Source organism: Atractosteus spatula, chromosome 20 (assembly GCF_055471065.1).
Source record: "Atractosteus spatula isolate fAtrSpa1 chromosome 20, fAtrSpa1.hap1, whole genome shotgun sequence".
In the NCBI taxonomy this organism is placed as follows: Eukaryota; Metazoa; Chordata; class Actinopteri; order Semionotiformes; family Lepisosteidae; genus Atractosteus; species Atractosteus spatula.
The window spans coordinates 6,285,798-6,311,909 of NC_142725.1; the positions used below are offsets into that span (position 1 = coordinate 6,285,798).

The 26,112-nt window shown below is 40.5% G+C and overlaps 1 protein-coding gene across 1 annotated transcript in view; it reads right to left on the reverse strand.

Moving 5' to 3' along the window:
* Positions 1 to 165: 165 nt before the first annotated feature.
* LOC148817432 (uncharacterized) overlaps positions 166 to 26,112 on the reverse strand; it is a 52,330-nt gene continuing 26,383 nt past the window's right edge. Inside the window, exons 2-4 of the mRNA XM_088938476.1 lie at positions 2,713 to 3,565; positions 1,825 to 2,005; positions 166 to 375 (exon numbers count right to left, since the gene is read on the reverse strand). Of these exons, the coding sequence (XP_088794602.1) occupies positions 166 to 375; positions 1,825 to 2,005; positions 2,713 to 3,565 (1,244 nt within the window). The remainder of the gene's footprint in view (positions 376 to 1,824; positions 2,006 to 2,712; positions 3,566 to 26,112) is intronic.

Sequence of the window (26,112 nt, forward strand, 5' to 3'; positions counted from 1 at the left end):
TCTACCACAAGATACTCAAAAAAATACTTTTGAATATATATTTCAGATAAATGGTATGCTGCAAAAGACCAGAGTAAGAAAAGCCCAAAGCATTAATTGCATCATTTTTAGCAATTACCCATAATGTATTCTGAAAAATACTCTTCATACAGGTCTCGGCCTGAGCTACTTTGAGAGGTCAAGGATTTCTTCCTTTATTCCCACTCTGGACACTGAAGCTCCAATCCATCTTCCAGTAATAGTGGTTTCATATCCAAAGTCTGTGATCACCTTTGCTGTAAAAGGAACATCCAGGGTTCCCTTCTGGACAACAGCCTTGAATCTCACTGCCTTCCCAGGGGGCACTGTGGCGTTCAAGGTAGATGTTTCTACAACCTTCAGAGACAAAACAGCAAAGCATACTGCCATTCTGGAAATGGAATTACCAAGACATTGGGGAAAAACAATTTTAACATGTTATCAGTGGCAGTGATCTATGTAGAGTCCATTGTGGAGAAGGAAGAACGTTCAAGATTTGTTGGTGGATTAGTATGGTGAAGATAAGTGATGGATACTATCAGGTGAATCAACTGAATATTTAACTTAGCTGTTTACATGGGCTGTCGGAGGACTAAGCTTTATATTTAATATAGACATGGAAAAGGCAGGGGATACAGGTATAAGGCACACTTAAGAGAGGTTAACACCATGTGATGGTATTCTACCAGCTATAGATGAGATGCTATTCATGGTCATTTACACAAATACATCATGTATAGAATATAATGTATAGAAGATACTATCATGGGAAAAGAGTGCAGAGAGTAAACAGAGGAAAAAGGAGTAGAAGTAGCCGACACACAAATGACTGGGAGTTGCAGAGAGGGGAACATGATGGGTAAATGCACTGAGAGCTGAGAACTGGAGGTACTTTTTACAAAACAAAAATGACATTTGTTAGGACCAAAGCTAATATCAAAGGTTCAGGCACAGGGCTGAAACATTTTTGTCTATCCCCAATCTGTCTCTGCTTCATATCTGAATTCATTAAATACAGACCTTAATGTTTCTTGGACACAGAGACAGACCTATGAAATGTCACAACATTTTAAATTCTGTAAAAAAGTCATAAGAAATAGGAGTATCTGAAGCATATATTTTAATGCAGAACCGAACTGCAGAAAATACTGCTGGAATACCTAAAAAAACATGAAGTTTGGATAAATAAGGAGCTGTAACATAGTAAGTGTAGTAACCACAGCTTTTAAACAATCCTAATGATTATTAACAATATTTGTCCATATCTACATATAAGAAGGATCTATTCAAACATGGGAACTTAAGCAAGGCTACAAATGACAGGAGGTCTTTCAGCCTTTTTTTTGTTAGTACTGTAGCTACTTGATCCCAAATCTCATCCAGCCATTTCCTGAAACCACATAACTGGGCAACTTCTGAACTCCTTATTCATGCCATTCAGTTGTTGACACCAAACTGTCTATGTTCACCTCATCACTGTATCAAGAGCCAAACTATATAGAGGAACAGGATCTACAATCTCTATGTGCTGTATATAAATGACACTTTTGCACTTTAGAAGTGCAAAAACCCCTAAAATCACAGCTCCATTTTAAAAATTTAATTCCAAACAGTCTTTTTTCAATTATGTAAGAATTTCAGGAAACTTTGGTATAGTGAAAAATAAATAAGTTCATTAAAAGTCTTTAAACAAAACTCATAAGTGATTCTCTCAGTAATCCAGGTTTTCTATCTTAATTGTGAGTGTTTACCTAATGAGAGAATTTACAATACATTACATAGTTGTATCCAGTACTGATAACTTACCTGTTTCCTTTCCGTCTCTGTAAAGCTCCAGGTATGACTTGTACTGACATCCAGGGTGACTGTAGTTTCATTCTCCGCGATCATTGGGATTCCAGCCTTGAAGGTTGTCGATGCCCCAACTGCCACAGTAAATCCATGCTCATGGGAAAAGGAGCTTTCCAGAGTAAGAGTCTCAGAAAACCTAGCCAGTTGAAAATACAATAGTTTCCTTTGGTAAATAAAATATCCACCCATCTCAGGGGAGCCAGAGCCTATCCCAACACACAATATGCCCTGGATGGGATTCCAGTCCATCACTGGGCACACTCAGACACAATCAGACTCCACTCACAAGCTACACACAGGTCTGGAATTAAACCCAGGGCACTGACACTCATTCTAACCACTGCACCACCATGCCATCCTGTTTCCTTTGCCATTCTTTCAGATCAAGATGTACAATATTACTAGTAAAAGACATTAAACATTATATCAAAGAAAGAATCCAGGAACTATGCTTGAATTCTTAAGAACAGAGCTGGAGCCTTACCAACTCTGGATATATAGGAATTTGGGAGGAAGAGAATGAAAATTTAACAGCTAGGCTTGTGAGGGAATTTCATTCCAATTTAGAAATTCAAAGAAGATAGTGGTCTGAAGAGACCTTGAAATACAGATTTTCTCTCTTAATGCTGGCTTACCAGGAAGATGGGTTCAGGCAAGATGGTAGATGTGACCTCAGAGAGCTATAGGGGAATGCCCTACTTCCTCAGTCACCTGACCAGCTGCTAGAAATCAATTGGTCAAAGAGGATACAAAACTAGGAAATTAAAGCTTCCAAGAGGTGAGTGCACCCTGTGTAGGAAAGTCAGTTTGCACCACAAAAAGCACCAAATGTGATCAACTTACTGGAAAGTGGCAGTGTAGGGAACAGTGCCTTCAGTGTTGTCACAGTCATGTTGCCCAACGGTCAGAGGGACATTGGAAACAATCTGTGCAATGTTGACTTCAAAATCCAAGCTTAAGATTTTTTTAATGGTTTTATCTTGCGTGAAGGCCAGTATCCGGTAGCGATTGTAGCCAATGCCAAGTTTCTGGGCTCTTCCAATCCAGCTATCGGCGGCAAACTCTGACGGTGGGGCAGAGTAGATCTTCCCTTCATCCTTGGAGACACACCACAGATTGCCATCAGGAGAGAAGGCCATGAAATGTGTAAGTTCTGCCCAGCCTCCAGATCCAACAGTCTCACTTTTGTCATACCACTTATAGTCCGACCGTCTTGGAGGTCTTCCTTTAACCAGCTTCCCTTCTGATGTCACAGCATACAGGATACCCTCAGGGTCAAAGAACAGAGAAGGGAAAAGCCATCCTCCAGTTCCTATCTTCGTAGCAGCCCTGTACCTCCAGGACACATACTCATCCTCAGGAGGGGGACCCTTGTAAAATTCCCCACTTTTTGTCACAGCATACAGGCTGCCATCTGGATGGAAGAAGAGGGAGTGAAACTGATCCCATTCTCCTTTGCCAACACACTTTGCTTTAGTGGTCAGCCAGTCTTCATCCGGATTCACTTGAGGAGAACCTGTATAGATGTCTGCATTACGGACCGCATACATTATACCAGACGGACTGAACAGGATGTGGGAGAAACCTATTAGATTTCCAATATGTTTTGCATGGGCATTATAACTATCATTGTAGTCAACTGGGGGTAATCCCATCCGGGCAGATCCTGAGCTCTCCACACCAAACAGCAACACACCTATGAATATATAAATATATAAAATATTGAAAAATATGATTTCATCTGATTGCTGCCTTTGCAAAAAGGTTTCAGACTACTATTCATCAAACCTAATAAAATGCTCACACACAACAGATCAGTACGTCAACAGACAAAACTGGTGATCTTGGACTGTAATCTGGGTACACATGCAGTAAAGAACTCTCAGGAGAGCAAACTCGGTCAGATAGCATGTTTTTTAACAAAAAGCGATGGTCTATCTCTGGATCACAAATGCTTCATAATAAATTCTCAAGATTCTGTATGCCCTCTCCATACCCCAATTCCAGTGTGCCAAAGAAACCCCAAAGGCACTGCTTTTCTCTTAAATGCAGTAGATCCTCCTGCTCTATTCCCTCTAGCTATAGAGATGCTGCTGCGATGAGAGTGACCTTGCAGCTCAAACCGTTTAAATTCTAGACCTTCAAAAAATATGAAGTTCAATTATAAATCTTCATTAAACATCATCCCTTCGTACTGTAGATCAGGAATACAGTTACAGGTTTTCAGTACTAACCAGGGTTTGACCAACAAATTAAACTCGATACAATTTGATACAATTCTAAAAGTAGGTCTGTAACTGAAGCTTTGGATTTTGGATTTTGTCTGGTTTTTGCTTGATTGTGCCAAGCTCTAGAGAGAACAAGGAGAACAAGGTGACCAACCCACACAACTGGCACACAACTGGCAGTTACGTAGGCAGTGAAACCAGAATGAGCAGAATCAGCAGTCAGGGTCAGAAGTGTGGTGATACTGATAGTAGAAGACCTAAAGAGGCAATCGGCTCAAAGCAAAAATTCAGTATGATTAAGCACTACAAGAACAATGAGTGACACTGTCTGTGCTACCAGTGTGAGCTTAGTGAAAATTTTAACGTTGCACAAAGTGCTTAATAAGTATGGTCATCCCCGTTACTGCAACCATTCACTCAAGATTCAGCTTATGAGTATTAGAATTTTGTTTTCCTTCTAAACTAAAAGGTTCAAAAGGTTTGCGATACAGTATTTATGTACAAAAGTGTTGAAACTAGTTCAGACAAACATCTGTACTTATGTCACGCCCTCATCCCACCACATTCCCAAATGAAAGCGCACTCGTACTAATTACACTCCAGCACCAAGCACTTCTGCCAAACGACACCGCTCCTGCCAATCAGCCAACCATGACACTCCATCAATCAGCGCACCTTCCTCCTCTCACAACACTTAAACCCTCCAGAACCCTCTGCTCTTGGCCTGGTATTGGTTGCCCTTTGGAGTGCCTACCTTGCCTTCATCTTCTAAACCACTATATGGGTACAGAGCAACATACAGATTCTGCTAGCAGACTCCATCACAGGAAACTTGTGTCTAATTGAAGGGATTATAATTGAATCTTCAAAGCAGCAATGAACAAGCCTCATCCTGGAGGGCTGGTGTGTCTGTGAGGTTGCACTACAACTTGGCTCTTAAAGAGCTAAAGCAGCTGGTTACTTGTTTAACTAGATCAATTTAACTGCTTTTCTCAGCTCTCCAGGTACTGCTGCTTTAAATAGACCTTAACCTGCAGACCTACCGACCCTCCAGGACCAGGATCGGACACCCCTGCTTTAGAGTGTTACTGCAATACTGAGTCCAGTTTCAAGACTCTGCTGAGCAGCTTACATCTGATTCCTGACACTGAATCAGTCTAGGAGCTGATGATACCTCAGGTAGCCAAACAGCAGATCTGCAAAACAGCATTGTTTTTCAGCACACTCACTCATTGTCTAGTGCTGAAGCTTTAGCCTGATCACACATGGTTGAGAATACATAGACCTTGAATACCTGCAGACACACCAACCTTCCAGGAACAGGATTAAAGTGTGACTGCGACACCAAGTCGAGTTTCATGATCAATTGAGTTGTTGACAGCTGAGTCTCCACCCGTGAGCTCACTATCAGTTCTCAATATACTCACTCATATTGCCTGATGCTGAAGTCCTGTGAGGGTGATGGGACACGGTTTGTGTTTTAAGATGTTTCTTGCTGAAGATGAGGTAAAGTGCGTTTCTGCAAAAACAGAATTCAAGAACCAAAATACGTAGTTATTTTAAGACTTCTTATTTCCTTGCATGAACTTATAAATCTCCCCATCTTATGAGAACATGTTACTTTAACAATACTATATGAAAAAGTCCATGAACAATGTTTGTGTTATACAAAAAATATTCAACAACCAAAATAATTGTATTTCTTATCTGCAGGAACATATTTCCTATAAAACCCCACAACTTCTAATAATGAATGTTACATCTATGATTAACACATGTATATATACAGTATGTATACAAGTGCATTCTAGGTTTTAATTTAAGACATCACACACCAGATGGGTTTTGTCAATATCAACTGTTATGGTAAACAGACCAATCGCTGGAGTAACTAGATGATATTAGGCTTTATTTGCAGGGGAAAATGACTAAAAGCTAAATTTAAGGGAATATAGACAAAATGAGATTTTAAAAGACAGAATTTAGGTAAAGGCAGGTGCAGTGCAGGGAAGGCAAAACAAGTGTACAGAAACATACCTCCACCTCCCTACTGGACCCACAAACACCTCTTCCAGCAGCAGCCTTAGCTTTCCCAGGAGTCTCCCACCCAGGTACTGGCCAGGCTCACACTGCTGAGCTATGAGCTGCACAGTGACATAGCTGCTGGGTATAGTTGAGATTGTTGCAAGAAGAAAAGTAAATTCAAGATATGTGGCACATGTGCTGTGTTGCGCAAACTTTGTTGAGACTCAATTCAGTGAATACTTGTTTTTAAAATTTAACATCTGTCACCTCTAAGTGTTCAGTTTGAATAATCAATCTTTGATTAATAATATTCATAAATGATAATAAATGATTTGTATACACAAACAGGATATTGGAAGGTGGTAAATACTTTTCAAAGGCACTGTATCTATTGTATTAGACAGTCTGTACTGGGAGTGCTGGTATTTTCTAACATTACATGTTTTTATATCATGTCATATTTCTTTTTATAGAAAGAAAACCTCTTCCACATTGCATGACCTGGAATAGAACACTGAGGAAATCATGCTTATTGAAGAACTAATAAATTCAACTGTATGCTCCAGATATTGGTGGACAGTAGCTTTACAACCTTCAAGCCTGATCCTAGTACCTTACAGGACACAATCTAGCGAGCACAAAAAGCTGTTCACCAAAAAACCAAACTACCACTAAACCCTGTTTTTGAGCAAACTAAAACCTTTCTGCATCCATCCGTTTTCCAAATACTTCATTCAGAACAGGGTCACGAGGAAGCCAGAGACTTTCCTTGTAAGCAACAGGCACAAGGTGGGATACACCCTGGATGGGACACCACTCCATTGCAGGGAACACAGATATGTTTCTACACCCTTTACCAATTAACGAATTATTAACAATGTAAGCAACACTATGACTATCTACAGGCTGCGATTATAGACCTCTCTAAAGCTGATGCATCACACACATACAGTATAACAATATTTCAATGCATTTATGTATCAACACGTATATTCTGAAATGACCAGCAAAAACTTGTCACACCTGAAGAAAGCTCAACAGCCAAAACAATGTCTTTCTCTTTACTATTTTTCAGCATGTGGTTAGTGGGCAACGCTGTGGTTCAGTAGGTTAGCATTGCTGCCTTGTGGCACTGGGGGCCTTGGTTCAATTCTGGATCTTGAGTGCTGTCTGTGTGGAGTTTGAATGTTCTTTTTGCATTTATGTGAGTTTTCTCCTGGTGCAGTTAGAAAAAATGTCCCTCCCTGGTGTGAGTGGGTGTGTGTCCTGCGATGCCCTGGTGTCCTGTCCAGGGTGTATCCTGCCTTTTCTTTTCATTACGATATCTTCCAGATCAAAACTAAAAGATTTCATCACCAATGTTTCATAAAACAAATGTTTTCCATCATATTTTCCCTTAACAAACAGACTGCCCACACTGACAGGAAAACCAGAGAGACAAAGCACTGTTTGCAACAAAGAGATTCACAACATCTTATTACCAACCTGATCGGGTCCCCCGCACCTGAAGAAGGCTCAAGAGCAGAAAGGTGTGTTTCTCCGTTTGCTTTGTCAGGGTAGGATTAAATTGTGTTATTGAACAGAACTTTGGGTGGAGGTCAAATTTTAATCTGCTTCCCTGCTGTGAAAGCCCACTGGCTGAAAAAGCACGGCACTCACCTTTTATACAGTAGGTCCCCTCCCTCCTCCCCAACATCAGCAATTTCTCAGAATGGGCTCCGCTCATTCATCTGAAGTGAGGGAGATTGCAACAGTGCTAATTTTCAAGCAACAGTTATCTCCTCAGCCTGGCGAGTTAAAGCTCAACTACTAAGCTATCTGGTTATATTTTATCCAGCTTGTTCATAATTGTTAGAACTGGACTGAACAGTTGAACCTTTATTTGTCACTATTCCAGTTATCCTCTAAGGCAACACAGCTGGATAATTAAAGCTGTCTGTCATTGTGCCTCTGCTAAGCATTGCATGAGTTTGAATAACCTTTTCTTTTAAATCACCACTAATATAAAGTTGTTTTATGTCTGTTCATGGTTTGATGTAAATATACCTACTACTGTATATACATCTGAATGGGAACAAGTAATAGGTTTATTCCATGCTGAAAAAAAGAAGAAAGAGAACACAACGTTTCGGCCGTGGAGCCTTCTTCAGGCGTGACCTGAAGAAGGCTCCACGGCCGAAACGTTGTGTTCTCTTTCTTCTTTTTTTCAGCATGGAATAAACCTATTACTTGTTCCTTTGCAGCCTACGCATGCTGACGCAGCTACCCACCTGAACTACTATACATCTGAATTACCTGTATATATGCAAATATATTTTTGTTGAATTTTCAGAGCCACCAATGTGAAATTTCACCTGCTGCTGAAGTTCTGTGTTCAGCCTTGCCTTGTTTCCCTTAATTATAATGCTTTTTACATTGAGCAATAATACATTATCTATCAAAAATGCTCATTTTGAAATATAAAAGGGACAACCTCAGAATTCTCAAGAAGAATATCCTGTGAAATTATTAACCATTTTATACAAAGGGTAGTGCAAGGCATACGTTAACTTTTTTTTACCAAATCATTTAAAAAATATTTTTCTATTCTCTTTGAGAACCTCATACTATTGTACTATTATACAATAATAACAGCTGAATTTAAGTAGAAATGAAGTTTAAGAATACCTGTTTAAGTTTAAGTTGCCAAGATCCCAAGATGATAATCTTAAATGATGATGAAATCAGTGTTTATATTGTACATGGTTAGTTGCAGAGGATTTTTAAAACAACAATTATTATTAAGTAGTAGTATTTAATACAGAATGTTTAAGGGTACATAATCTCAAGGGACTGCATAATAAAACACACAAAAGATACACATATGCACAATTTTGAAACAGTATATTAAATCAAAAGCTAAAGTACAGTTCAGCTGAGCTAGTTGGAAAAAGGCAGAGATCAGTGGATTATGACTTCCGAAAGCTGGCAGTAGTTTGCCGGAATGAGGGCTTGTCTCTGCTGGATCAGTGCTCACAAAATGACTGGGAAAAGGATGGTTTATGTGCCTAGATCAAGTAGGCACATTCACTCAGGTAGCTCAAAGTCGGAACATTGATCTTGCAGACAAAGCTGCCTTAAATAACCGGCCTAGTGAGCAGATTGAGAAAAAGATTGGCTGCTGGTCTGATAGAGATCCGTCCCGATCTCGTTCGCACGGGGTCGGTGTCAAAGCAAGGAGGTTCGGCTTGCTCCTAACCTAGGTCCAAATTATCATAAAACTAGCTAATTCTTAGATTAAACAGTGTTTTCTGTTCGATGAATGCATTCAAATATATTTTTGCATTCTCTGTCTGAAACTACACAGGTAGAAAAAGGTGCTTAATATGTTTTCAAAAATAAAGTGGAATGAAGATCATAAAGAATTTCGTCTTTCATATAAGGTGTTTAAGTAGAACAAAGCCAGCATTATGAGATCTTTAAGGAATAACTTGAATAACTTTGCCAGAGGCACTGGAATGCACTTAAAAATGTAAGAGAGATGAGATCAGTTGGTAGTAAAATTCAGAGAATCTCACATCCCCCTTCTAGGAAGTAGCAGAAACAAATGAGCTCAGTGGGCTGAAAAGGCATCATCTCACTTGTTTAAAAAAAAAACATTTAACTCCAGTATGTCCAGAATTCAGCTGCAAGGATCCTGACCAGACCATGCGCAAGTGATCACATTACTCCTGTCCTGGAGTCCTTGCACTGGCTTCCTGTAAGGTATCATATTGACTTGAAAATCCTTATGATCACCTATAAAGCTCTACATGGCTTGGCACCTCAGTGTGTATCTGACGTATTACCCTCCTTGTCCCCACTTCGCTTTGTTCATCTGATTCTGATCTCCTGTTTGTCCCCCAAGCTAGACTAGACTCTGGGTGATAAGGCCTTCTCTTGCTGCGCCCCAAAGCTCTAGAATACTATCTCCAAATCAGAGAGTCACCTACCTGAACACATTCAAATCCAGTCAAAACCTTCTTCTTCAGAAAGCTTTTATACGCAATCGATGTCAGTATCTGCTCCTTTCTTTATACTGATTTTGTTATCTTCTATATTTGTTTTTGCTTTCTTTTGCTTTTCCTGTAATGCACTTTGAGAAGATACCTTTGAAGGCACTAAAATCTTCTTTTGTTGTTTCTGAGCTGTTTCAGAGGTCATCAGTGAAGTTACACAGCATTCGGGTGAAAGGACCTCTGAGCTGCCCTAACCTCACCTGCTGGGTCTCCATGCCTTTTTTCATCCTATCAGTTGCAGTCAAATGGTGTTTTATCTACTTATTCCTGACCTGCTGCTAACCGTGTCTCAGGCTCCAGGTTGACCGTTTTCCTCCATGTTACTAAACTCTAAAATTTCCACTCTTTGATCTACCTCGGGCTTGGCATCATATGCGGCACAAAGTCATTCCCTTTGGTGTTTTTGGCACCGGTAAATAGATCTGTGTTAACTAAAGTGTTCTCTGAAGCTTAGTGTCCCATAAGTTCCGTCTGTCCCCTAATGTGTGTGTAAATCCTGGTGTGGGTTTTTGGTTTTGAAAAAGAAAATAAAGGCAGGTGCTTGTGTGCCTACACTGTCTCCTCTTGTCCTTTATCCTGAACAAACCCCTAGTCATTACAATATACAGTATATATAAAGTGCATTCTACAGTAAGTGTTAATTTAAGACATCACACCAGATGGGTTTCGTCAGTATCAATTGTTTTGGTAAACAGGCCAAGCGCTGGGGTAACAAAATAATATGAGGCTTTATTTGCAGGGAATGTCACCGGCCAAGCAACTAGGTTTGGCTTTAAAAAAACACTCCCAAAACAGCAGTCTTCAAACGCAAACAAAACTGGATTTATTGCCTTCAAACAGTGACCATCAAAAAAAACCTCACTAAAGCACCTCAGCCCACCTTGCCAGCAAGGCACCATCCCTCTACTGCCCTCTCCCAGTCCCTCTTATACTGTAGCTCCTTCTTTCCAAGGGCCCTCCTCCCTTAAAGAGACTTGCTCATATCTTTTAAAAGAAGTGGACAATTTTGAAACCAATGAAGTAGCTTAATTATAAACTTTACCAAAGCCATGTGAGGGTTTTATACATTTAAACAAAAAAATCTAACAGTAACCTTTCCATTTAAGATCAGCACTTCCTTTTGTTGAGTGCTGCTGATGTGGCAGTGTGGGAAACTACAAACACATTACCATGCTCTAACGGGGAACAATGCAGTGATTTTGAGGGAAAAAAGGGTATTGTTTACACCTCACGCATACTGTATCACACATTCACAAACATACAGGAAGGGTACAGGAAAAGTATTGGAGTATTTAACATTAATTTGGGAAAGACAAATATGCAGGCACCCTGTCACAGAGAATAATGACCAAAATCGAAATCAAGGGAATACAGACAAAAGAAGATTTTAAAATACAGCATTGAGGTGAAGGCGAAACAAGTGTGCAGAAACAATACACAGTTAACTCCTTCAGCAAATCCAAAGATATCTCAATTCTCCTTAAACAATCCCCTCTTTTAATCCTGAGCTCCACGTACTGTGTGGAACACAGTGTCACGGGCGTCCAAAGGGACTAACCGTGGGGAGCAGGAGAGCGGAAAAAGACCCATATGCGTAGCGGCGAGACGGGAAAAAGGCCCGGGCTCATAGTGCAAAGAGTTCAGGAATGCCGTATAGAAACCTGTACCCTCAGGGAGCGGACGTGGGGCACCCTGGTGCTAGGCGGGTCTCAGGACATCCGAATGTCAATGCTGAGCGAGGACAGAGTGCAAGACCCGGAAATATATAGCCCCAGGGAAAGAGAGGGACAGGAAGAAAAGCAGAACAGAAACTAGGGACAGGACAGAGAAGGAGCGCCCTCTGGCTGCAGAGGGCGTGACACACAGACCAGTGCTGTCAGACAAGACAATCCAAATGGAAGAGACTGAGTGTTGAATTAGAGATGACAGAGAGCCAGCAACAAGCACTGGACACTGAGATACTGTACATCATTGTACTGGCCAGTATGACACAATGAGCCATTACACACTGTTTGAAATGCTTTATTTATGAATGTGAGCTGTACACAGTCTGTGCATGTCCAATCAATGGACTGGGTACGAATGGTCTCATTCCACACAATATGTCCACTATGCCAAAAACGTTGACACAGGACTGTGGAATCAGGGGAAGATTTCTTTTAAGCTTATGCTTGCAATTACGTAGTACAGTTTGTGTCCTGTACTGTATGTGTATGTAATGTGACTTTGTCAAACAGTTCTTTGCCTGTATGTTTTTTTTCCAAATTTCAATTTTAAAAACACAAAAAGGCAGTGCTCATAATTCTTCCTTAATATGGAAATTGTACAAACTGTTCAACAGAAGTGTACATTGCTAATTAAAGGCACACTATGTAATAATAGTAGTGGGGTAACATAATGAACATTAACCTTTACAGAACCTACTGATATAACAGCCAGAACTGCAAGCTCTTTTAAATTTACTGGATCATTGCTTTTGTGTTGAAATACCATGGCAAAGCAATGAGTTAGAAAAGCATTGAAATAGATATCATTTTGGGAAGTCAAAACATACTGAACTGACTTCAAGTCATCCTCATTTTACACACTGTACTGGTAAGTAGATTGTTTTTAAAAAGTGCAAAAAAATAATTTTTAAAATCTAAAGCTGTATATTGAAAAACAAATGGCTTAATATAAATTACATGTAATTAGTATTTTTTTGTCCCGAACCATTTTGTTCTCAGGTATATGAAATAACACGAAAGCTGGATGTGTTGTGAGACGTGACAAATAAAAAATGACCTGGTGTCCTGTCCAGGGTGTATCCTGCCTTTTCTTTTCATTACGATATCTTCCAGATCAAAACTAAAAGATTTCATCACCAATGTTCCATAAAACATATGTTTTCCATCATATTTTCCCTTAACAAACAGATTGCCCACACTGACAGGAAAACCAGAGAGACAAAGCACGGTTTGCAACAAAGAGATTCACAACATCTTCTTATTACCAACCTGATCGGGTCCCCCGCACCTGAAGAAGGCTCAAGAGCAGAAAGGTGTGTTTCTCCGTTTGCTTTGTCAGGGTAGGATTAAATTGTGTTATTGAACAGAACTTTGGGTGGAGGTCAAATTTTAATCTGCTTCCCTGCTGTGAAAGCCCACTGGCTGAAAAAGCACGGCACTCACCTTTTATACAGTAGGTCCCCTCCCTCCTCCCCAACATCAGCAGTTTCTCAGAATGGGCTCCGCTCATTCATCTGAAGTGAGGGAGATTGCAACAGTGCTAATTTTCAAGCAACAGTTATCTCCTCAGCCTGGCGAGTTAAAGCTCAACTACTAAGCTATCTGGTTATATTTTATCCAGCTTGTTCATAATTGTTAGAACTGGACTGAACAGTTGAACCTTTATTTGTCACTATTCCAGTTATCCTCTAAGGCAACACAGCTGGATAATTAAAGCTGTCTGTCATTGTGCCTCTGCTAAGCATTGCATGAGTTTGAATAACCTTTTCTTTTAAATCACCACTAATATAAAGTTGTTTTATGTCTGTTCATGGTTTGATGTAAATATACCTACTACTGTATATACATCTGAATTACCTGTATATATGCAAATATATTTTTGTTGAATTTTCAGAGCCACCAATGTGAAATTTCACCTGCTGCTGAAGTTCTGTGTTCAGCCTTGGCTTGTTTCCCTTAATTATAATGCTTTTTACATTGAGCAATAATAAATTATCTATCAAAAATGCTCATTTTGAAATATAAAAGGGACAACCTCAGAATTCTCAAGAAGAATATCCTGTGAAATTATTAACCATTTTATACAAAGGGTAGTGCAAGGCATACGTTAACTTTTTTTTACCAAATCATTTTAAAAATATTTTTCTATTCTCTTTGAGAAGCTCATACTATTGTACTAGTATACAATAATAACAGCTGAATTTAAGTAGAAATGAAGTTTAAGAATACCTGTTTAAGTTTAAGTTGCCAAGATCCCAAGATGATAATCTTAAATGATGACGAAATCAGTGTTTATATTGTACATGGTTAGTTGCAGAGGATTTTTAAAACAACAATTATTATTAAGTAGCAGTATTTAATACAGAATGTTTAAGGGTACATAATCTCAAGGGACTGCATAATAAAACACACAAAAGATACACATATGCACAATTTTGAAACAGTATATTAAATCAAAAGCTAAAGTACAGTTCAGCTGAGCTAGTTGGAAACAGGCAGAGATCAGTGGATTATGACTTCCGAAAGCTGGCAGTAGTTTGCCGGAATGAGGGCTTGTCTCTGCTGGATCAGTGCTCACAAAATGACTGGGAAAAGGATGGTTTATGTGCCTAGATCAAGTAGGCACATTCACCCAGCAAGGCACCATCCCTCTACTGCCCTCTCCCAGTCCCTCTTATACTGTAGCTCCTTCTTTCCAAGGGCCCTCCTCCCTTAAAGAGACTTGCTCATATCTTTTAAAAGAAGTGGACAATTTTGAAACAAATGAAGTAGCTTAATTATAAACTTTACCAAAGCCATGTGAGGGTATTATACATTTAAACAAAAAAATCTAACAGTAACCTTTCCATTTAAGATCAGCACTTCCTTTTGTTGAGTGCTGCTGATGTGGCAGTGTGGGAAACTACAAACACATTACCATGCTCTAACGGGGAACAATGCAGTGATTTTGAGGGATAAAAGGGTATTGTTTACACCTCACGCATACTGTATCACACATTCACAAACATACAGGAAGGGTACAGGAAAAGTATTGGAGTATTTAACATTAATTTGGGAAAGACAAATATGCAGGCACCCTGTCACAGAGAATAATGACCAAAATCAAAATCAAGGGAATACAGACAAAAGAAGATTTTAAAATACAGCATTGAGGTGAAGGCGAAACAAGTGTGCAGAAACAATACACAGTTAACTCCTTCAGCAAATCCAAAGATATCTCAATTCTCCTTAAACAATCCCCTCTTTTAATCCTGAGCTCCATGTACTGTGTGGAACACAGTGTCACGGGCGTCCAAAGGGACTAACCGTGGGGAGCAGGAGAGCGGAAAAAGACCCATATGCGTAGCGGCGAGACGGGAAAAAGGCCCGGGCTCATAGTGCAAAGAGTTCAGGAATGCCGTATAGAAACCTGTGCCCTCAGGGAGCGGACGTGGGGCACCCTGGTGCTAGGCGGGTCTCAGGACATCCGAACGTCAATGCTGAGCCAGGACAGAGTGCAAGACCCGGAAATATATAGCCCCAGGGAAAGAGAGGGACAGGAAGAAAAGCAGAACAGAAACTAGGGACAGGACAGTGAAGGAGCGCCCTCTGGCTGCAGAGGGCGTGACAGTACCCCCCCCTTCATGGGCGGCTCCCGACGCCCATAGAAATACATGAGCTGCCCAGCACTGGGGGGAGGAAAAACCTCATTTAACTGAAAGGAAACCTCCGGGAGTCCAGGGCTGAGAGCTACCCCCTCCTCCGGGGTATAAACCTTTATTGGGTGGAGGAAGGGAGGGTCGAGTAGAGCTCCGGAGACTTAAAACAAAAAAGTACACAAGCACAAACACAGACAAAAACCTGGGAAAGGCCAGGGAGACAAACCACAAAAAACATATAGGAACCAAAAACAGGTAGGAACCAAAGGTCCGAGACACAGGGAGCAGGGGGGAACAAAAAGGAGGGGAAACCAGGAAGAAAAAAAATCAAAACAAAAGGCAAAAAACAAGAAAAAACAGCAAAAAAACCCCGGGGAAAAATACCGCAGACTGGGCAATGGGCACGTTCACATTCTAATGCTGATATCGGAGTGGACAACCTGAGGAAAGCCAGACCGAAGTCCGCTCACAGACACAGATGCCCGGAGTGATATCCAGCGAAAAGAATGGAGGAATGGCAGAAAGCTTACCATTCTATCACTGATATCGGAGAGAGCAAGACCAGGAAGAGCCAGGCACGAAAACCCGCTCCAGGCACAGAAGCTCGGAGTGATATCCAGTAATAAGAATAGGAAAGCCAGCTCAACATTCAATCACTGATATCGGAGTGATCTACCCGAGGAAAGCCAGGTGCAGGACCCGCTCACAGGCACGGAAGATCGGAGTGATATCCAGCGATTAGAATAGAGGATCTGGAAAAAAAAAATCCCAGAGAACAAGAAAAAACTGCGGCAAGACAAAAAGCGCCGCTCGCGGGGTCAGTAAGTGGCTCAGCATTCTGTCACGGGCGTCCAAAGGGACTAACCGTGGGGAGCAGGAGAGCGGAAAAAGACCCATATGCGTAGCGGCGAGACGGGAAAAAGGCCCGGGCTCATAGTGCAAAGAGTTCAGGAATGTCGTATAGAAACCTGTGCCCTCAGGGAGCGGACGTGGGGCACCCTGGTGCTAGGCGGGTCTCAGGACATCCGAATGTCAATGCTGAGCGAGGACAGAGTGCAAGACCCGGAAATATATAGCCCCAGGGAAAGAGAGGGACAGGAAGAAAAGCAGAACAGAAACTAGGGACAGGACAGAGAAGGAGCGCCCTCTGGCTGCAGAGGGCGTGACACACAGACCAGTGCTGTCAGACAAGACAATCCAAATGGAGGAGACTGAGTGTTGAATTAGAGATGACAGAGAGCCAGCAACAAGCACTGGACACTGAGATACTGTACATCATCGTACTGGCCAGTATGACACAATGAGCCATTACACACTGTTTGAAATGCTTTATTTATGAATGTGAGCTGTACACAGTCTGTGCATGTCCAATCAATGGACTGGGTACGAATGGTCTCATTCCACACAACATGTCCACTATGCCAAAAACGTTGACACAGGACTGTGGAATCAGGGGAAGATTTCTTTTAAGCTTATGCTTGCAATTACGTAGTACAGTATGTGTCCTGTACTGTATGTGTATGTAATGTGACTTTGTCAAACAGTTCTTTGCCTGTATGTTTTTTTTCCAAATTTCAATTTTAAAAACACAAAAAGGCAGTGCTCATAATTCTTCCTTAATATGGAAATTGTACAAACTGTTCAACAGAAGTGTACATTGCTAATTAAAGGCACACTATGTAATAATAATAGTGGGGTAACATAATGAACATTAACCTTTACAGAACCTACTGATATAACAGCCAGAACTGCAAGCTCTTTTAAATTTACTGGATCATTGCTTTTGTGTTGAAATACCATGGCAAAGCAATGAGTTAGAAAAGCATTGAAATGGATATCATTTTGGGAAGTCAAAACATACTGAACTGACTTCAAGTCATCCTCATTTTACACACTGTACTGGTAAGTAGATTGTTTTTAAAAACTGCAAAAAAATAATTTTTAAAATCTAAAGCTGTTATTGAAAAACAAATGGCTTAATATAAATAACATTTAATTAGTATTTTTTTGTCCCGAACCATTTTGTTCTCAGGTATATGAAATAACACGAAAGCTGGATGTGTTGTGAGACGTGACAAATAAAAAATGACCTGGTGTCCTGTCCAGGGTGTATCCTGCCTTTTCTTTTCATTACGATATCTTCCAGATCAAAACTAAAAGATTTCATTACCAATGTTCCATAAAACAAATGTTTTCCATCATATTTTCCCTTAACAAACAGATTGCCCACACTGACAGGAAAACCAGAGAGACAAAGCACGGTTTGCAACAAAGAGATTCACAACATCTTCTTATTACCAACCTGATCGGGTCCCCCGCACCTGAAGAAGGCTCAAGAGCAGAAAGGTGTGTTTCTCCGTTTGCTTTGTCAGGGTAGGATTAAATTGTGTTATTGAACAGAACTTTGGGTGGAGGTCAAATTTTAATCTGCTTCCCTGCTGTGAAAGCCCACTGGCTGAAAAAGCACGGCACTCACCTTTTATACAGTAGGTCCCCTCCCTCCTCCCCAACATCAGCAGTTTCTCAGAATGGGCTCCGCTCATTCATCTGAAGTGAGGGAGATTGCAACAGTGCTAATTTTCAAGCAACAGTTATCTCCTCAGCCTGGCGAGTTAAAGCTCAACTACTAAGCTATCTGGTTATATTTTATCCAGCTTGTTCATAATTGTTAGAACTGGACTGAACAGTTGAACCTTTATTTGTCACTATTCCAGTTATCCTCTAAGGCAACACAGCTGGATAATTAAAGCTGTCTGTCATTGTGCCTCTGCTAAGCATTGCATGAGTTTGAATAACCTTTTCTTTTAAATCACCACTAATATAAAGTTGTTTTATGTCTGTTCATGGTTTGATGTAAATATACCTACTACTGTATATACATCTGAATTACCTGTATATATGCAAATATATTTTTGTTGAATTTTCAGAGCCACCAATGTGAAATTTCACCTGCTGCTGAAGTTCTGTGTTCAGCCTTGGCTTGTTTCCCTTAATTATAATGCTTTTTACATTGAGCAATAATAAATTATCTATCAAAAATGCTCATTTTGAAATATAAAAGGGACAACCTCAGAATTCTCAAGAAGAATATCCTGTGAAATTATTAACCATTTTATACAAAGGGTAGTGCAAGGCATACGTTAACTTTTTTTTACCAAATCATTTTAAAAATATTTTTCTATTCTCTTTGAGAAGCTCATACTATTGTACTAGTATACAATAATAACAGCTGAATTTAAGTAGAAATGAAGTTTAAGAATACCTGTTTAAGTTTAAGTTGCCAAGATCCCAAGATGATAATCTTAAATGATGACGAAATCAGTGTTTATATTGTACATGGTTAGTTGCAGAGGATTTTTAAAACAACAATTATTATTAAGTAGTAGTATTTAATACAGAATGTTTAAGGGTACATAATCTCAAGGGACTGCATAATAAAACACACAAAAGATACACATATGCACAATTTTGAAACAGTATATTAAATCAAAAGCTAAAGTACAGTTCAGCTGAGCTAGTTGGAAACAGGCAGAGATCAGTGGATTATGACTTCCGAAAGCTGGCAGTAGTTTGCCGGAATGAGGGCTTGTCTCTGCTGGATCAGTGCTCACAAAATGACTGGGAAAAGGATGGTTTATGTGCCTAGATCAAGTAGGCACATTCACCCAGCAAGGCACCATCCCTCTACTGCCCTCTCCCAGTCCCTCTTATACTGTAGCTCCTTCTTTCCAAGGGCCCTCCTCCCTTAAAGAGACTTGCTCATATCTTTTAAAAGAAGTGGACAATTTTGAAACAAATGAAGTAGCTTAATTATAAACTTTACCAAAGCCATGTGAGGGTTTTATACATTTAAACAAAAAAATCTAACAGTAACCTTTCCATTTAAGATCAGCACTTCCTTTTGTTGAGTGCTGCTGATGTGGCAGTGTGGGAAACTACAAACACATTACCATGCTCTAACGGGGAACAATGCAGTGATTTTGATGGAACAAAGGGTATTGTTTACACCTCACGCATACTGTATCACACATTCACAAACATACAGGAAGGGTACAGGAAAAGTATTGGAGTATTTAACATTAATTTGGGAAAGACAAATATGCAGGCACCCTGTCACAGAGAATAATGACCAAAATCAAAATCAAGGGAATACAGACAAAAGAAGATTTTAAAATACAGCATTGAGGTGAAGGCGAAACAAGTGTGCAGAAACAATACACAGTTAACTCCTTCAGCAAATCCAAAGATATCTCAATTCTCCTTAAACAATCCCCTCTTTTAATCCTGAGCTCCACGTACTGTGTGGAACACAGTGTCACGGGCGTCCAAAGGGACTAACCGTGGGGAGCAGGAGAGCGGAAAAAGACCCATATGCGTAGCGGCGAGACGGGAAAAAGGCGCGGGCTCATAGTGCAAAGAGTTCAGGAATGCCGTATAGAAACCTGTGCCCTCAGGGAGCGGACGTGGGGCACCCTGGTGCTAGGCGGGTCTCAGGACATCCGAATGTCAATGCTGAGCGAGGACAGAGTGCAAGACCCGGAAATATATAGCCCCAGGGAAAGAGAGGGACAGGAAGAAAAGCAGAACAGAAACTAGGGACAGGACAGAGAAGGAGCGCCCTCTGGCTGCAGAGGGCGTGACACACAGACCAGTGCTGTCAGACAAGACAATCCAAATGGAAGAGACTGAGTGTTGAATTAGAGATGACAGAGAGCCAGCAACAAGCACTGGACACTGAGATACTGTACATCATTGTACTGGCCAGTATGACACAATGAGCCATTACACACTGTTTGAAATGCTTTATTTATGAATGTGAGCTGTACACAGTCTGTGCATGTCCAATCAATGGACTGGGTACGAATGGTCTCATTCCACACAACATGTCCACTATGCCAAAAACGTTGACACAGGACTGTGGAATCAGGGGAAGATTTCTTTTAAGCTTATGCTTGCAATTACGTAGTACAGTTTGTGTCCTGTACTGTATGTGTATGTAATGTGACTTTGTCAAACAGTTCTTTGCCTGTATGTTTTTTTTCCAAATTTCAATTTTAAAAACACAAAAAGGCAGTGCTCATAATTCTTCCTTAATATGGAAATTGTACAAACTGTTCAACAGAAGTGTACATTGCTAATTAAAGGCACACTATGTAATAATAGTAGTGGGGTAACATAATGAACATTAACCTTTACAGAACCTACTGATATAACAGCCAGAACTGCAAGCTCTTTTAAATTTACTGGATCATTGCTTTTGTGTTGAAATACCATGGCAAAGCAATGAGTTAGAAAAGCATTGAAATAGATATCATTTTGGGAAGTCAAAACATACTGAACTGACTTCAAGTCATCCTCATTTTACACACTGTACTGGTAAGTAGATTGTTTTTAAAAAGTGCAAAAAAATAATTTTTAAAATCTAAAGCTGTATATTGAAAAACAAATGGCTTAATATAAATTACATGTAATTAGTATTTTTTTGTCCCGAACCATTTTGTTCTCAGGTATATGAAATAACACGAAAGCTGGATGTGTTGTGAGACGTGACAAATAAAAAATGACCTGGTGTCCTGTCCAGGGTGTATCCTGCCTTTTCTTTTCATTACGATATCTTCCAGATCAAAACTAAAAGATTTCATCACCAATGTTCCATAAAACATATGTTTTCCATCATATTTTCCCTTAACAAACAGATTGCCCACACTGACAGGAAAACCAGAGAGACAAAGCACGGTTTGCAACAAAGAGATTCACAACATCTTCTTATTACCAACCTGATCGGGTCCCCCGCACCTGAAGAAGGCTCAAGAGCAGAAAGGTGTGTTTCTCCGTTTGCTTTGTCAGGGTAGGATTAAATTGTGTTATTGAACAGAACTTTGGGTGGAGGTCAAATTTTAATCTGCTTCCCTGCTGTGAAAGCCCACTGGCTGAAAAAGCACGGCACTCACCTTTTATACAGTAGGTCCCCTCCCTCCTCCCCAACATCAGCAGTTTCTCAGAATGGGCTCCGCTCATTCATCTGAAGTGAGGGAGATTGCAACAGTGCTAATTTTCAAGCAACAGTTATCTCCTCAGCCTGGCGAGTTAAAGCTCAACTACTAAGCTATCTGGTTATATTTTATCCAGCTTGTTCATAATTGTTAGAACTGGACTGAACAGTTGAACCTTTATTTGTCACTATTCCAGTTATCCTCTAAGGCAACACAGCTGGATAATTAAAGCTGTCTGTCATTGTGCCTCTGCTAAGCATTGCATGAGTTTGAATAACCTTTTCTTTTAAATCACCACTAATATAAAGTTGTTTTATGTCTGTTCATGGTTTGATGTAAATATACCTACTACTGTATATACATCTGAATTACCTGTATATATGCAAATATATTTTTGTTGAATTTTCAGAGCCACCAATGTGAAATTTCACCTGCTGCTGAAGTTCTGTGTTCAGCCTTGGCTTGTTTCCCTTAATTATAATGCTTTTTACATTGAGCAATAATAAATTATCTATCAAAAATGCTCATTTTGAAATATAAAAGGGACAACCTCAGAATTCTCAAGAAGAATATCCTGTGAAATTATTAACCATTTTATACAAAGGGTAGTGCAAGGCATACGTTAACTTTTTTTTACCAAATCATTTTAAAAATATTTTTCTATTCTCTTTGAGAAGCTCATACTATTGTACTAGTATACAATAATAACAGCTGAATTTAAGTAGAAATGAAGTTTAAGAATACCTGTTTAAGTTTAAGTTGCCAAGATCCCAAGATGATAATCTTAAATGATGACGAAATCAGTGTTTATATTGTACATGGTTAGTTGCAGAGGATTTTTAAAACAACAATTATTATTAAGTAGCAGTATTTAATACAGAATGTTTAAGGGTACATAATCTCAAGGGACTGCATAATAAAACACACAAAAGATACACATATGCACAATTTTGAAACAGTATATTAAATCAAAAGCTAAAGTACAGTTCAGCTGAGCTAGTTGGAAACAGGCAGAGATCAGTGGATTATGACTTCCGAAAGCTGGCAGTAGTTTGCCGGAATGAGGGCTTGTCTCTGCTGGATCAGTGCTCACAAAATGACTGGGAAAAGGATGGTTTATGTGCCTAGATCAAGTAGGCACATTCACCCAGCAAGGCACCATCCCTCTACTGCCCTCTCCCAGTCCCTCTTATACTGTAGCTCCTTCTTTCCAAGGGCCCTCCTCCCTTAAAGAGACTTGCTCATATCTTTTAAAAGAAGTGGACAATTTTGAAACAAATGAAGTAGCTTAATTATAAACTTTACCAAAGCCATGTGAGGGTATTATACATTTAAACAAAAAAATCTAACAGTAACCTTTCCATTTAAGATCAGCACTTCCTTTTGTTGAGTGCTGCTGATGTGGCAGTGTGGGAAACTACAAACACATTACCATGCTCTAACGGGGAACAATGCAGTGATTTTGAGGGATAAAAGGGTATTGTTTACACCTCACGCATACTGTATCACACATTCACAAACATACAGGAAGGGTACAGGAAAAGTATTGGAGTATTTAACATTAATTTGGGAAAGACAAATATGCAGGCACCCTGTCACAGAGAATAATGACCAAAATCAAAATCAAGGGAATACAGACAAAAGAAGATTTTAAAATACAGCATTGAGGTGAAGGCGAAACAAGTGTGCAGAAACAATACACAGTTAACTCCTTCAGCAAATCCAAAGATATCTCAATTCTCCTTAAACAATCCCCTCTTTTAATCCTGAGCTCCACGTACTGTGTGGAACACAGTGTCACGGGCGTCCAAAGGGACTAACCGTGGGGAGCAGGAGAGCGGAAAAAGACCCATATGCGTAGCGGCGAGACGGGAAAAAGGCCCGGGCTCATAGTGCAAAGAGTTCAGGAATGCCGTATAGAAACCTGTGCCCTCAGGGAGCGGACGTGGGGCACCCTGGTGCTAGGCGGGTCTCAGGACATCCGAACGTCAATGCTGAGCCAGGACAGAGTGCAAGACCCGGAAATATATAGCCCCAGGGAAAGAGAGGGACAGGAAGAAAAGCAGAACAGAAACTAGGGACAGGACAGTGAAGGAGCGCCCTCTGGCTGCAGAGGGCGTGACAGTACCCCCCCCTTCATGGGCGGCTCCCGACGCCCATAGAAATACATGAGCTGCCCAGCACTGGGGGGAGGAAAAACCTCATTTAACTGAAAGGAAACCTCCGGGAGTCCAGGGCTGAGAGCTACCCCCTCCTCCGGGGTATAAACCTTTATTGGGTGGAGGAAGGGAGGGTCGAGTAGAGCTCCGGAGACTTAAAACAAAAAAGTACACAAGCACAAACACAGACAAAAACCTGGGAAAGGCCAGGGAGACAAACCACAAAAAACATATAGGAACCAAAAACAGGTAGGAACCAAAGGTCCGAGACACAGGGAGCAGGGGGGAACAAAAAGGAGGGGAAACCAGGAAGAAAAAAAATCAAAACAAAAGGCAAAAAACAAGAAAAAACAGCAAAAAAACCCCGGGGAAAAATACCGCAGACTGGGCAATGGGCACGTTCACATTCTAATGCTGATATCGGAGTGGACAACCTGAGGAAAGCCAGACCGAAGTCCGCTCACAGACACAGATGCCCGGAGTGATATCCAGCGAAAAGAATGGAGGAATGGCAGAAAGCTTACCATTCTATCACTGATATCGGAGAGAGCAAGACCAGGAAGAGCCAGGCACGAAAACCCGCTCCAGGCACAGAAGCTCGGAGTGATATCCAGTAATAAGAATAGGAAAGCCAGCTCAACATTCAATCACTGATATCGGAGTGATCTACCCGAGGAAAGCCAGGTGCAGGACCCGCTCACAGGCACGGAAGATCGGAGTGATATCCAGCGATTAGAATAGAGGATCTGGAAAAAAAAAATCCCAGAGAACAAGAAAAAACTGCGGCAAGACAAAAAGCGCCGCTCGCGGGGTCAGTAAGTGGCTCAGCATTCTGTCACGGGCGTCCAAAGGGACTAACCGTGGGGAGCAGGAGAGCTGAAAAAGACCCATATGCGTAGCGGTGAGACGGAAAAAAAGGCCCGGGCTCATAGTGCAAAGAGTTCAGGAATGCCGTATAGAAACCTGTGCCCTCAGGGAGCGGACATGGGGCGCCCTGGTGCTAGGCGGGTCTCAGGACATCCGAATGTCAATGCTGAGCGAGGACAGAGTGCAAGACCCGGAAATATATAGCCCCAGGGAAAGAGAGGGACAGGAAGAAAAGCAGAACAGAAACTAGGGACAGGACAGAGAAGGAGCACCCTCTGGCTGCAGAGGGCATGACACACAGACCAGTGCTATCAGACAAGACAATCCAAATGGAGGAGACTGAGTGTTGAATTAGAGATGACAGAGAGCCAGCAACAAGCACTGGACACTGAGATACTGTACATCATTGTACTGGCCAGTATGAAACAATGAGCCATTACACACTGTTTGAAATGCTTTATTTATGAATGCGAGCTGTACACAGTCTGTGCATGTCCAATCAATGGACTGGGTACGAATGGTCTCATTCCACACAACATGTCCACTATGCCAAAAACATTGACACAGGATTGTGGAATCAGGGGAAGATTTCTTTTAAGCTTATGCTTGCAATTACGTAGTACAGTATGTGTCCTGTACTGTATGTGTATGTAATGTGACTTTGTCAAAGTTCTTTGCCTGTATGTTTTTTTTCCAAATTTCAATTTTAAAAACACAAAAAGGCAGTGCTCATAATTCTTCCTTAATATGGAAATTGTACAAACTGTTCAACAGAAGTGTACATTGCTAATTAAAGGCACACTATGTAATAATAATAGTGGGGTAACATAATGAACATTAACCTTTACAGAACCTACTGATATAACAGCCAGAACTGCAAGCTCTTTTAAATTTACTGGATCATTGCTTTTGTGTTGAAATACCATGGCAAAGCAATGAGTTAGAAAAGCATTGAAATGGATATAATTTTGAGAAGTCAAAACATACTGAACTGACTTCAAGTCATCCTCATTTTACACACTGTACTGGTAAGTAGATTGTTTTTAAAAACTGCAAAAAAATAATTTTTAAAATCTAAAGCTGTATATTGAAAAACAAATGGCTTAATATAAATTACATTTAATTAGTATTTTTTTGTCCGGAACCATTTTGTTCTCAGGTATATGAAATAACACGAAAGCTGGATGTGTTGTGAGACGTGACAAATAAAAAATGACCTGGTGTCCTGTCCAGGGTGTATCCTGCCTTTTCTTTTCATTACGATATCTTCCAGATCAAAACTAAAAGATTTAATCACCAATGTTCCATAAAACAAATGTTTTCCATCATATTTTCCCTTAACAAACAGATTGCCCACACTGACAGGAAAACCAGAGAGACAAAGCACGGTTTGCAACAAAGAGATTCACAACATCTTCTTATTACCAACCTGATCGGGTCCCCCGCACCTGAAGAAGGCTCAAGAGCAGAAAGGTGTGTTTCTCCGTTTGCTTTGTCAGGGTAGGATTAAATTGTGTTATTGAACAGAACTTTGGGTGGAGGTCAAATTTTAATCTGCTTCCCTGCTGT